This window comes from Stegostoma tigrinum, chromosome 2 (genome assembly GCF_030684315.1).
Source record: "Stegostoma tigrinum isolate sSteTig4 chromosome 2, sSteTig4.hap1, whole genome shotgun sequence".
In the NCBI taxonomy this organism is placed as follows: domain Eukaryota; kingdom Metazoa; phylum Chordata; class Chondrichthyes; order Orectolobiformes; family Stegostomatidae; genus Stegostoma; species Stegostoma tigrinum.
In genome coordinates, this window is record NC_081355.1 from 124725801 (window position 1) to 124738420 (window position 12620).

General features: G+C 40.9%; 1 protein-coding gene across 18 annotated transcripts in view; it reads right to left on the reverse strand.

Annotated features, from left to right (window-relative positions):
- mpp7a (MAGUK p55 scaffold protein 7a) overlaps positions 1-12620 on the reverse strand; it is a 400728-nt gene that overhangs the window by 171926 nt on the left and 216182 nt on the right. For 17 of the 18 annotated variants that reach the window (XM_059639113.1, XM_059639088.1, XM_059639095.1 and 14 more), the window contains one exon: positions 6702-6779. In XM_059639113.1, coding sequence (XP_059495096.1) covers positions 6702-6779 — 78 coding nt within the window. Of the gene's footprint in view, positions 1-6701; positions 6780-7169; positions 7194-12620 lie in introns of those variants that run through there. The other variant, XM_059639111.1, reaches the window with a different exon arrangement.

Sequence of the window (12620 nt, forward strand, 5' to 3'; positions counted from 1 at the left end):
CTCTTCCGCACCTACACTGGCCCTAAAACCCCACCTCTTCCTCTTTTACATTGATGACTGTACCGGCACTGCCTCATGCTCCCAACAGGAGCTCGAACAGTTCATGCGTTTCACCAACACCTTCCACCCCAACCTCAAGTTCACCTGGGCCATCTCCAACACATCCCTCCACTTCCTGGACCACTCAAGTCTCCATCTCAGGCAACCACCTACAAACCGATGTCCATTTCAAGCCCACCGACTCCCACAGCTACACAGAATATACCTCCTCCCAGCCACCTTCCTGCAAAAATTCCATCCCCTATTCCCAATTCCTTCGCCTCTGCCGCATCTGCTCCCAGGATGAGGCATTCCACTCCCACACATCACAGATATCCTCGTTCGTCAAGGGCCGCAACGTCGCCCCCACAGTGGTCAAGAACGCCCTCAACCATGTCTCCCGCATTTCCCGCAACTCATTCTTCACACCCTGCCTTCGCAATAACCACCAAAATAGAATCCCCCGGTCCTCACATACCACCCCACCAACCTCCGGATACAACGCATCATCCTCCGACACTTCCACCATCTACACCGATCCCACCACCAAAGACATTTTTCCATCCCCACCCTTGTCTGTCTTCCGGAGAGACCACTCTCTCCGCGACTGCCTTGTCCACTCCACACTCTCCTCCAACCCCACCACACCCGGCACTTTCCCCTGCAACCGCAGGAAGTGCTACACCTGCCCCCACAGCACCTCCCTTGCCTCCATCCCAGGCCCCAAGATGACTTTACACATCAAACAGATGTTCACCTGCACATCTGCCAATGTGGTATACTGTATACGCTGTACACCGTGTGGCTTTCTCTATACTGGGGGAAACCAAGCGGACGCTTGGGAACCGCTTTGCAGAACACCTCCGCTCGGTTCACTGTAAACAATTGCATCTCCCAGTCGTGAACCATTTCAACTCCCCCTCCCATTCCTTATACGACATGTCCATCCTGGGCCTCCTGCAGTGCCACAACGATGTTCACCGTAGGTTGCAGGAACAGCAACTCATATTCCGCTTAGGAACGCTGCAGCCCAATGGTATCAATGTGGATTTCACCAGCTTCAAAATCTCCCCTCCCCCCACTGCATCCCTAAACCAGCCTAGCTCGTCCCAGCCTGCCTAACCTGTTCTTCCTCTCACCTATCCCCTCCTCCCACCTCAAGCCGCACCTCCATTTCCTACCTACTAACCTCATCCTGCCCCCTTGACCTGTCCGTCCTCCCCGGATTGACCTATCCCTTCCCTACCTCCCCCCATACTCTCCTCTCCACCTATCTTCTCCTCTATCCATCTTCAGTCCGCCTCCCCCTCTCTCCCTTTTTATTTCAGAATCCTCTCCCCATCCCCCTTTTCTGATGAAGGTTCTAGGCCCGAAACGTCAGCTTTTGTGCTCCTAAGATGCTGCTTGGCCTGCTGTGTTCATCCAGCCCCACACTTTGTTATCTTGGATTCTCCAGCATCTGCAGTTCCCATTATCTCTGACCACTGCTACAGTAATTAATCTTCTCTGAACTCAGCTGAAACCTGCCAGCAAAGTAATTAACCCTGATCAGACAGAAATTTTTAAAATTCCTCAAATCCACTCAATTTCTCTCAACAGAACTCTTGAATTCTATGCTTTGAATTCAAACCAAAATTAATAATTTAATCATGGAATTGTTACAGCTATTTAGCCCATTGTGCCCAATCTTCCTGCAACCTGAAAAATACTCAGTTCTGATTACTTTCCATCCGACCCATCAGCCAATTTTGTAGCCAGGTTGCTACTGCCCGTTTAATCCATGGCCTATCATGTTTCTCATAAATTCAGTGCCTTTTGGACACTGCATCAACCCTCTTTGTTGCCTCCTCAGAAAACTCCATCAGAATAGTTAAACATATGTTTTCATAACAAATCCAGACTCACCATTCCTAAGCAATGCACATTTTTCCACATGACGATTAATTCAATCCCGTATTAATTGCTCAGAGCAGTTTCCTCACCATCTAAATTCATGTAACAGGCTGATAATTGCTGAGCTTGTATTTATGAACAGTTCTGAACAAGGGAGTAATATTTGCAATGCTTCAGTCCTCTGGTGGCACCCCAAAACCAGGGACATTTTGAACTTTATTGCCAGCACCTCTGTAATTTTCCCTTTCACTTTCACAGGTCAAGGAGGCGGGATGAGGTTAGTAGGTAGGAAATGGAGGTGCAACTTGAGGTGGGAGAAGGGGATAGGTGAGAGGAAGAACAGGTTAGGCAGGCTGGGATGAGCTGGGCTGATTTAGGGATGCAGTGGGGGAGGGGAGATTTTGAAGCTGGTGAAATCCACATTGACACCTTGGGTGCATCTCATTCAGTACTGGTTGACTTCAAATTGACTTTCTACAGAAATCTCCCTAAATAAAGATTCAAGCAACTAGGGAGAATGATGAGTTAAAGGAAATTATCATCAGTAAGAAGTGGTTGGAGTGTTAGATGATGCATTGTTTATTATCTTCCAAAATTCTATCAATTCTGGAATAATTCCTGCAGGTTGGAAAGTAGCAAATATCACCCCATGCTTAAGCAAGGAGCATGTGAGAATGGTGAACTTCAGCCCTGTCGACCTTACATCTGTAGCAGAGAAAATGCTTGAATCTACCCTAAAGGATGGGATAAATAGATACCTGGTTGAGAATAAAATGTGAGGCTGGATGAACACAGCAGGCCAAGCAGCATCTTGTGCTCCTGAGATGCTGCTTGGCCTGCTGTGTTCATCCAGCCTCACATTTTATTATCTTGGAATCTCCAGCATCTGCAGTTCCCATTATCTCTTACACCTGGTTGAGAATATCCGATTGGCCGTGGTCAGTATGGATTTGTAAAAGGGAAATTGAGTTTGATGAACTTGAGTTTTTTTGATGATGCTATGAACAAAATTGATAAAGGAGAGTCGATGCACATAGTATACCTAGATTTTGAGAAGGCCTTTGACAAAGTGTGTCACAGGCGGCTGGTTAGAAAACCAAGCATACGAGTTCAGAGGTACTGTACTAGCATGGATTAATGATTGGCTAAACAGACAAAAACAGAAAGTAACAATAAATGAGTTACTGGCAGGCTACAGGGTACACAATGTTCACAATGCATAATTTGCTTCCAGGATGGTGGAACTGTCCTGTGAAGGGAGACTAGGCAAATTAGACCATTATCTCTCGAGTTTTTCAAGAATGAGAAGTGATCACATAGAAATGTATAAAATACTTAAAGGGATAGACAGGGTAGATGCAGGTGTTTCCCTGATGAGGGAATCTAGGATCGGGAGAAAAATTTAAATGCTGAGGATGATGACACTTATTGCTGAGATGAGAAGAAGGTTTCTTTTTTAACCCTCAGTGTTGTGAGCCTTTGGCATTTTCTATGACCATAGGCTAGGGAAACTCAGCTTTTGTGCATGATTCCAGTAGCGACTGACAGATTCTGATCAGTACCACACAAACTTGTTGGGATGGGATAAGTAAAATGCAATGAAATGTTCGATCAACTACAATCATATTTAATGACCAACTCCTGTTCATGTGTTCCTCGGTATCAAAATGTTAATCAATACTACTTCCTTATCAACGTTAAGCCCTCTGGTGGCTGAGATTCCTTCTCTATCACCAATAGGGTGGGCAACATTTACCTCACAAATACAAAATATTAATTTAAAACTTCAGCCAGGCCTCAAATTCAGCAGTAAATATCCCTTTTTTCTGTCCTGAATTGGATCTATTCCTCCTTTTATTGTTCCTATAGAAGACTTCAGAATTTCTCTTTATGTTAGACCCAGTCATTTCTCACAATCCCTCTCTGTTTCTGTAGCTTTGTTAATGTGTTTATACTACCTATTACAAATCTAAAAGTATAAATAGCTTATTCCATTATCACTGCAGGTGTTTTGCCAAGCCCTTGTTTTCGGTCACATGTTTTCTTAGAATTCGTGCACTTAGGTCACTGTTCCAGAATGACTTTCTCAACATTTCTGAAAAAAAGACTTTACAGCAATAACATAGACCCACTACGTTTATTTTGCAACAAACAAAATTGCTAATGTAATTACACAAGTCACACACGCCTTTGACCACAAAAGAAATAGTGAAGAGGAAAAGTGAATACCAATGTCTTCCTTGAGAGACCAGAAGGAAAATGAAGGTCATATTGGCAGCCAATCCCATGGGTATGCGGAAAAGTGCAGGAGATATTCAAGGGAGAGAGAATAACAGAGAGAAAATGACAGAGACAGAGAGCAAGAGGCAAACAGGGTGAGCAACAGAGAGAGTAAAAGAAGGAGAGTCATTACAAAGAGCGTACAAGTGACAAAGGGAGCAAAACATTGCTGCTATAGCATCCACCAAATGAAAAGAAATAAAGTAAATGCTCCTTTAGGTCTACAAAATCATGAGAGGTATAGACAGGGTGGATAGCAAGATGCTTTTTCCCCCCAGAGTGGGGGACTCAATTACTAGGGGTCATGAGTTCAAAGCGAGAGGAGGAAAGTTTAAGGGAGATAAGCGTGGAAAGTTCTTTACACAGAGGGTGGTGGGTGCCTGGAACGCGTTGCCAGTGGAGGTGGTAGACGCAGACATGTTAGCGTCTTTTAAGATATATTTGGACAGGTACATGGATGGGCAGGGAGCAGATGGACACAGACCCTTAGAAAATAGATGACAGGTTAGACAGAGGATCTTGATCAGCGCAGGCTTGGAGGGCCGAAGGGCCTGTTCCTGTGCTGTCATTTTCTTTCTTCTTTGTTCTTTGTTCAAATTCTTGTTCACCTCTGAAAATTAGCCCGTAAATAGAAAAATGGAAAGCCATTCTATCAGGGAGCCTGTGGCATAGATGTGATATCAATGGACAAGTAATCCCCAATCCCAGGCAAGCCTTCTGGAGAAGTGTTCAAAATAATTTGAATTCGTTAAAAAATTCTGGAATTTAAAGCTAGTCTATCAACAACCACATCACCATTGTTGATTCTCGTAAAAACCCATCACTAATTTCCCTACAGGAAGGAAATATGCCATCCTCATTTGGTCTGTCCTCCCTGTGACTCCAGATAGAACCCGAACAACCAAGTCAGTGAAATAGCTTAAAGGCAGCTAGGAATCAATAATAAACACTGGCCCTCCCAGATCATTCCACATGTCATAGAAAAATGAAGCATTATTTAGGTCCACCTTCCACAAGACCAAGTAGCAATGATAAAATGTGATTTTCAGATATCTGACAAACCAACTCAGTAACATTTCACTTGGATTAAAACAAAGATAATATCAGTTTCTATTTTACTGATTGGTAAGAATCCTCATCAACCTCAGGTATCCGACAGGTTCTTAAACACAACCTATGATACCGAATTCTGTAATTCTTCTACGTTGAAACGGCACACCAGCATTGATTGTTGTAAAGCTACACATCAAGATCTCGATAGGAGGTGGTTTAGAATTATAACGTTATTAACCAAGAACTAGAAGCAGAAATAGGTCACTCAGCCCTTCAGGCCATTTAATAAGATCTTGATTTACCCGCTTGGAGCCTCAATTCCATTTTTCAGTCTATCCCCTAAAACTCTCAAATCCCTTGGTAGTCAAAAATCTCTCTCAGCCAGCCTTGCATTTATTCCAAGACCCTGCTTCCACTGCTTTCTGAAGAAGACAGTTACATAATCAGATTCAGAGAGAAAAATTCTCATCTTGGCTTAAATGGAAAATATATTAGCTATAAACCATGTCCCCCGATTCTGGAATTCTCCACAAGGAGCAACATTCTTTCAGCATTTGCCCCATCAACGTCACTCAGGACAATGTATGTTCTAACAGGACAACCTTTATTTTTCTAAATTTTGATAAGTTAAGGCCAAAAATTACCTTATAAGACTACTCCTTCAACCCAAGAATCAGTCAGGTGAATATTCTCTGAATATTTCTCAAACAATTAGAGCCTTTCTTAAGGAAAGTGATCAAACTGTACATGTTACTCTACATGTAGTTTCCTAAGTCCCTACACAGTTGCACAAACACTTCCCAATTTAATGTGACAAAAGAAATGCATCCTTTTTAAAAAGCATTTTGAAGACATTTCAACTTGAAGAAAGCTTTAAAATTTAAACAATATCAACATTAGTAATGGGAAACAATTAAGCATTATTAATTCAAAGAAATAGGGCAAAAACTCAGTTAATAATTTTAATATTAATGTTTACTAATAATATTAATAAATTGACAATTTTCTTGGAAAAATCATTGCAAAATCATTTCCAAATATTCTAGTACGATTATAACACAGGATCTAGCGCAGGTATTTAATGTGTAACCAATGTCATCATTTCTATGATTTTTTCCATGCTGCCAGTTTATATTTTAGCCCAGATTATTTTGTATACTTTCGTATGTTTTTCTTCTGTTATGAGATAGCTCTCGCAGCTCCTCAGTGTGTAATTTACTTGTCAACTTTTTAAACATGTGTGTTTAACAAAAAGTCTGATATTTTTGACACCCAACAACAAATAGATAACAATGATTCAGAAAATCTGTGGCACAGCACTATTGGAAAAAGAAAGTGACTGATCTGACTTCACCTCACAGAACTATTAATTCTACACAGACACTTTGAATGCATTCATACCCAATGATCTCATCAGAAAAATGAAGGACACTTACATCATCTGCCAAAGTGGCTACATTATGAAGAATGGGTGTCGGGCTCTGTCTCTCATACTGTTGCAGCTTTTCATGGATCTGGAAAGTAATCACAGAATGTTTAATATAATTTATCCAGCAAGGAGGAAATAGGGCAATATAATCTTACTGAACAAAAACAGAAGTTCCTGTAACAAAAAAAATATGGAAACCTAAAGAAGTCAGACACATAATGGCAATTCATCATAGATTTCACCAGTGGAAATTAAAGTTCAGCATATATACATATAACCTGGAAAAAATGTAAAGAATGCAGGACAATCACAAATGAATTTCACAAGTTGCAAAATACTGAAAAGTACTTCCATCCAAAATTACTTTGGGGCAATTTGAAATGACCTCAAGTGTTGACTATATACTTCCAATCATTAGAAAATCCCAATTTAAATTTTTCATGACCTATACTCATTCAAAAGTAATACATTTAACCTGCATCATCTTTGTGCTTCTTAGTTCTATATTTAAGTTCCATACATAGAAAAGACACTCTGAAAGTCCACTAATTGCATGCATTTGAATCACAATGAAAATCCACAGAATGAGCAGAGCCGAAACTTGCGTTTCTAAAGGTTTTTGGCAACACAGTTGTCGCTCCATTACGGTGGATGACATCTGTAGTAATATTTTGAAACCATCTGGTTCATTGCTTTGGAATTTACTGCCTCATGGGAGCCCAAGAATTTTTGTCTTTGCTACTGCTGACTTAAAAAAAAGACAGTACACCGCCAATGCAGTAAATAATAGTCGTACAAGCAAACTAACGCTTGCACATTCCTATAGATGATAATACCTAATAAAAATGAGGATACCTGAATCAAATCCCGACAGACATATTAAGTTTAGATAACATATTTTGAATTACGTTTATCTTGTGTTTGTTTCATTTTGTGCAAGTTGAAGCATGCCTGGCAATTCATTAGGAACAGCTGATCCTAGCTAGTCCAGATCTCAAGTGTTTCTACCATTATAGCATCCCGCTATACCAACACTGAACATTGGCTCTTGTTCCATCCCAAGCTGTGAACCATCTGGAGCTAAATCTCTCTTCTGGCATATCTCCTCTTTTCAGCTGCTGGACTGAACTACTCTTTACTGCTGTTGATATACATTAAAAATAAATCAGGTACTCCCTACAGAAGATCTGGGATTTTTGTTGACGCACATAGATGATACAATTAACATGGATACCCTGAAAGTCTCAGCTATATTTTGGGCTATTTTTCAGGAAAGAAAACTTTTTTGAGATCACATAACTGAAATGTTAAACACAACAAGGAGAGTTAGTCTGTCTGGTGAATTATTCACTCGGTTTCAAATACCAGGGAGCTGGAGAGAAAATTCTGAAGCAGGAGACTGAGAAGGGGAGCAAATTTAAGTCAGAAGCTGGGAGTCTGGTGAAAAAGAGATCTATTATCTTAATTGATGGTGATTGTAGAGATTTATCACTTTGAATTGTGAATTTTCCTGATATTGTTCTAAATTTGAAAACTGTTCTAAATTTGAGAATACTGTTGTACTTTCAAATTCTTGCTTTTAGAAATAATATTTGCTTCGTATAAACATCGGGCTTGGAATTATTGGTCTTACTTTTGCAGAGAGCAATCCAAAATTTAACCCTAAATTTCTTCCTTTATTAAGGTAAAAGAGAAAGATGTTTGGAAGAAAGCATGTAAGTGCAAAAGCATTTTAATATCATAACATGTCAAGCTAATTGAGCTGTAATACCTAGGAATGTTCTTGCAAAGACTGGAATCACATCAACTGTCTGGTCTCTTAAGCTGATCCAACAATTAAGCCTGGAAAAAGGTTCTGCCATCAAATCTGCTCATTCCAATTGCACTTCTTTTTCATATTCTTGAACAGATTCCATTTGAGTTCACAACTTCATGAATTGTGAGATTCTTGCTGCTTGATAGCCAGAAGCCAGATAGTTGACCAGTATTTTCTTCATAAACACTGACAAATTGCTTACCAAACACACTGTCTCGACCACAAAGAATAACAAAAACAGCAAATAGTGATAAAGGTATTACCGCCTAGTTGCCTCCGACAAATATTTTGAGGTTCTCCATTCAGTCATCGATTCTGATCAAGTATGAAATAAATATGTTTCTTGCAAGAGTGAAATAGAACTGCGGCCAAGATCACATCGGTCACAATCTTAATGAATGGTGGAGCAAGTTCAGGTGGGGAGGGGGGAGCAATGGGGTCTCCCACGTCTCAAACATTCTCTGTGCACTAGCACCTCATTTAATATTATCCCTCATGTAGTCACAAGTACTTTGAACTTGAAAATCAATGAAAGAATTTCTGAAAGCTTGGTCACTTTCCTTTCTAACCTCAGCAAGCTAGAACCCAATTATGCTCACCATCCACCCAGGTTCACTTCATAGCTCAGAATATCAGGTCACCGTGAAAAACGCTATCAATGCTTGCAAGTTATTATTTGTCTGGATGTGATCTCTTCAGGTTTTGGTAGAAATCAATGAGTTTTAAAATGTCTGATTAAGGCATTAAAGCGTTTGCCTGCTGGTATTATTGCTAGGCTATCCATCCAGTGACATGGGTAATGTTCTGGGGTCCCAGGTTCAAATCCTGCTCTGGCAGATGGTGAAGTTTGAATTCAGTAAAAATTTAGAATTAAGAGTCTAATGATGACAGTGAAACCATTGCTGATAGTCAGGAAAAGCCCATCTGGTTCACTAATGTTCTTTAGGAAGGAAGCTGCTGAACTGACCTGTCCTGAGCTATGTGTGAACCATGACCCACAGCAATGTAGTTGACTCTAAACTGCCCTCGGGCAATTAGGATGGGTAATAAATGCTGGCTGAGCCAGCAACACCCACATCCCATGAGCAAATATAAAAAGTAATGAAAACCTTGGCATAAAACTTTGCTTAAAATAAATTGGAAAGGGCGCAGAAAAGTTTACAAGGATGTTGCCAGGACGGGAGGGTTTGAGTTAAGATGGAAGGCTGGATAGGCTGGGACTTTTTTCACTGCAGCTTAGGAGGTCCAGGTGTGTCCTCAGAGTTTTACAGAGGTGAATAGCCAAGGTCTTTTCCCTAGGCCAGGGAAGTTCAAAACTAGAGGGCATACTTTTCAGGTGAGATGAGAAAGATTTAAAAACAGACCTGACGGACAACTTCTTCGCACAAAGAGTGGTTCGTGTATGGAATGAACTGCAAGAGGAACAGGTGGAGGCACAAACAATTACAAAATTTACAAGACATTTGGACAGGTACATGAGTAGGCATGCGGGCCAAAGGCAAGTGGGACTAGGTTAGTCTGGGAAATCTGGTCAGCATGGACAAGTTGAACCAAAGTGTCTGTTTCGGTACTGTATGATCCTATACTCTGTGCTTCCGCCCTGCCACTGCATGAAATCCTAACGTTGTTATCATGAATTGCTTCATCTGTTTCCGGTTACACAATGGATCAAGTGCACTTCCCACCGGGAAATCAATATGGCAAGTATATCTGACTTCCTTTTTTTTAATTCACTTAAAAGACCCATTGCTGTGGGTGTCTCTGGCTAGGTCATTTATTACCCATCCCTAATTGGCTAGAGGGCAGTTAAGAGTCAATTACACTTCTGTGTGTCTAGAGTCACATGCAGACAAGGCTAGGTAAGGTCTGACAGGTTACCTTCCCTACAGGGCATTAGAGAACCAGATGGGTTTTTCCAACAATCAACAATGGTTTCATAGTCATCATTAGACACTCAATTCCAGATTATTTTCATTGAATTCAAATTTCACCAACTGCCATGACAGAATTTGAATTCAGGTCTCCAGGAAATTAGCTGAGTTTCTGGATTAATAGTCTAGTAGAATAGAAAAGAGTTATACACATTCACAATATGGAATGTTGTTTAAACATCTTTATTATGGCTAATTATAAAATACTTTTAAGGTAATTAAATATTGCTTAAGATCACGATACTTCAATTGCTGCCTTAGCTCCTCTATTAATGCGATATTCTTCATTCTGCAATCAGCAAAACTGCAAAAATTCATTTGACTATTCGGGATTTTCTCCTCCCAGTTGGCTGTGTGAGTGTTCTTGAAACATAATTGTCTACTTGAACAGCTTGGTGATGAGTGCAGCTTAATCTTGGATATCTCCACAAAACTATGCTACAATCAACTGCACTTCATTAGAATTAAAGCCCACACCACAACAATGTTAGATCACTCAGCACAGACTTATTCAAGATCCATGGCTAGAGTCCTTGCTTCACCTCTTAGCTCAGTCCTGGACATTAAGTCACTTTTAAGTCCTTATGTTGGTGAGAGAAAATCAATATCACTGTGAAAATATGGTTGGTTTTTCAGAGGAGTGGCAATATCACTCAGATTGACCCCCTGGCCCTTTTTTTTAAAATGACAGGAGGTGGTTCTACATCTCTGAAATAAGACTCAAAATGGAAGAGCTGTATCCCATTCTGACAGTTCATTCATAGAGCAGGACTGTCAGAGGAATGTAACTGTGACCGATCCCCCCATCCTTTTCACAGCAGGCAGCTGCTATATTTTGACATTGAGCCACTTTGACAGCTGATGTCAAGCCATAACTACATAATTATGAGGTAAGTTAGGGTGCAAGCTAAGAAGGGTGCCCAGTTGGTACGGTAGCAGAGTACCAGCTAAATAAGATACCAGGTGGAATGGGGATAGGGTGCCAGGGGCAGGATGCCAGCTGGGTAGCAGTAGGATGCCAGCTGGGCAGAAGGTAAGGTGCCCAGTTAATAGGCTGCCTGGAGGAGACATGATAGGGTCCTAGGGATAGGATCCAGGTAAGTAGGAGTAGGGTGCCAAATGCATAGAATGCCAGTTGGATATGACAGCGGAAAAATCTGGTTGGGCTTAACAGCAGGGTGTCAAGACGGGTCCAACATTGAGGTGGGGTGTTATGGGTCAGGACGGGGAAGCTAAACATGGAGTCTGTTACATAGTTATTCACGTGTTTGATTATTTACGCAGTTTTCTAAGTTTCTGTTGTCTTGATTTTACATCTAAATTCTCCCCCAGGATATTCTGATTAACTACTATACTGTACCTAATTTAGTTGAAAGCATTCAAAGTCTCTGATTTAAAAGAACCTTTTGGAGGGTTTCAAGCATAGTGGAATTGCCCAGTGCAAAATTCAATTTCCTGAGCAATTCCTTTCAAGTGTGCTGCCATGGGGATTCTGTAGAGTCCCGGGTACAACTCTAATTAGTATAATAAACTGGTATAATGACTGGACAATGGAAAATCTGGCCCAAAGTTGAGGACAGATTGCAGGAAGTAACGTTTTCAGTGATTCACACTTTATGGAGTTCACAGTTTGGTAGGTAATGTGAATTACACAACAGAAATCAAGCAGGGGTTTTGGCAACTGTGGAACTGAGATGGGGTGTCGTCAGTGATGCTGAAGATCTGTAAGCAAGATGTTTTGGCAGTAGCCAAAATAGGCTGTTTGAAACTAACCAGTTGGTCAAGAACCAGGAGAAATATTAATACAAAAGTGTGTGTGGAATAAGTGGTTAGGACTTAGAAGCCACTTTCAAATTCCTCACCCTTGCCTACTTGTGTCATCTCCTCCAGCCATACAACTAGGCATCTTATTTTGATCTCTGAATGCCCCTGCTGTTACCTTCTTCACCCTGACCATGTCCCAAGCTGTCTAACTTGAAATCTCTGGCATACCCTGCCTACACCTCTCTACCCTCTCCCTTACCTTTCTCCTTTAAAACATTTCATCAAATTTCTCGTCATCTTACCTAAAGTGCTCTTAAATGGTGCAGTTCTATTTTTATTGACAAAGCTCCTCAGAAACAACCTGAAAGAAAACCAACATTAAAGGCACTAATTAAATATAGTTTCCCGTTGCTAG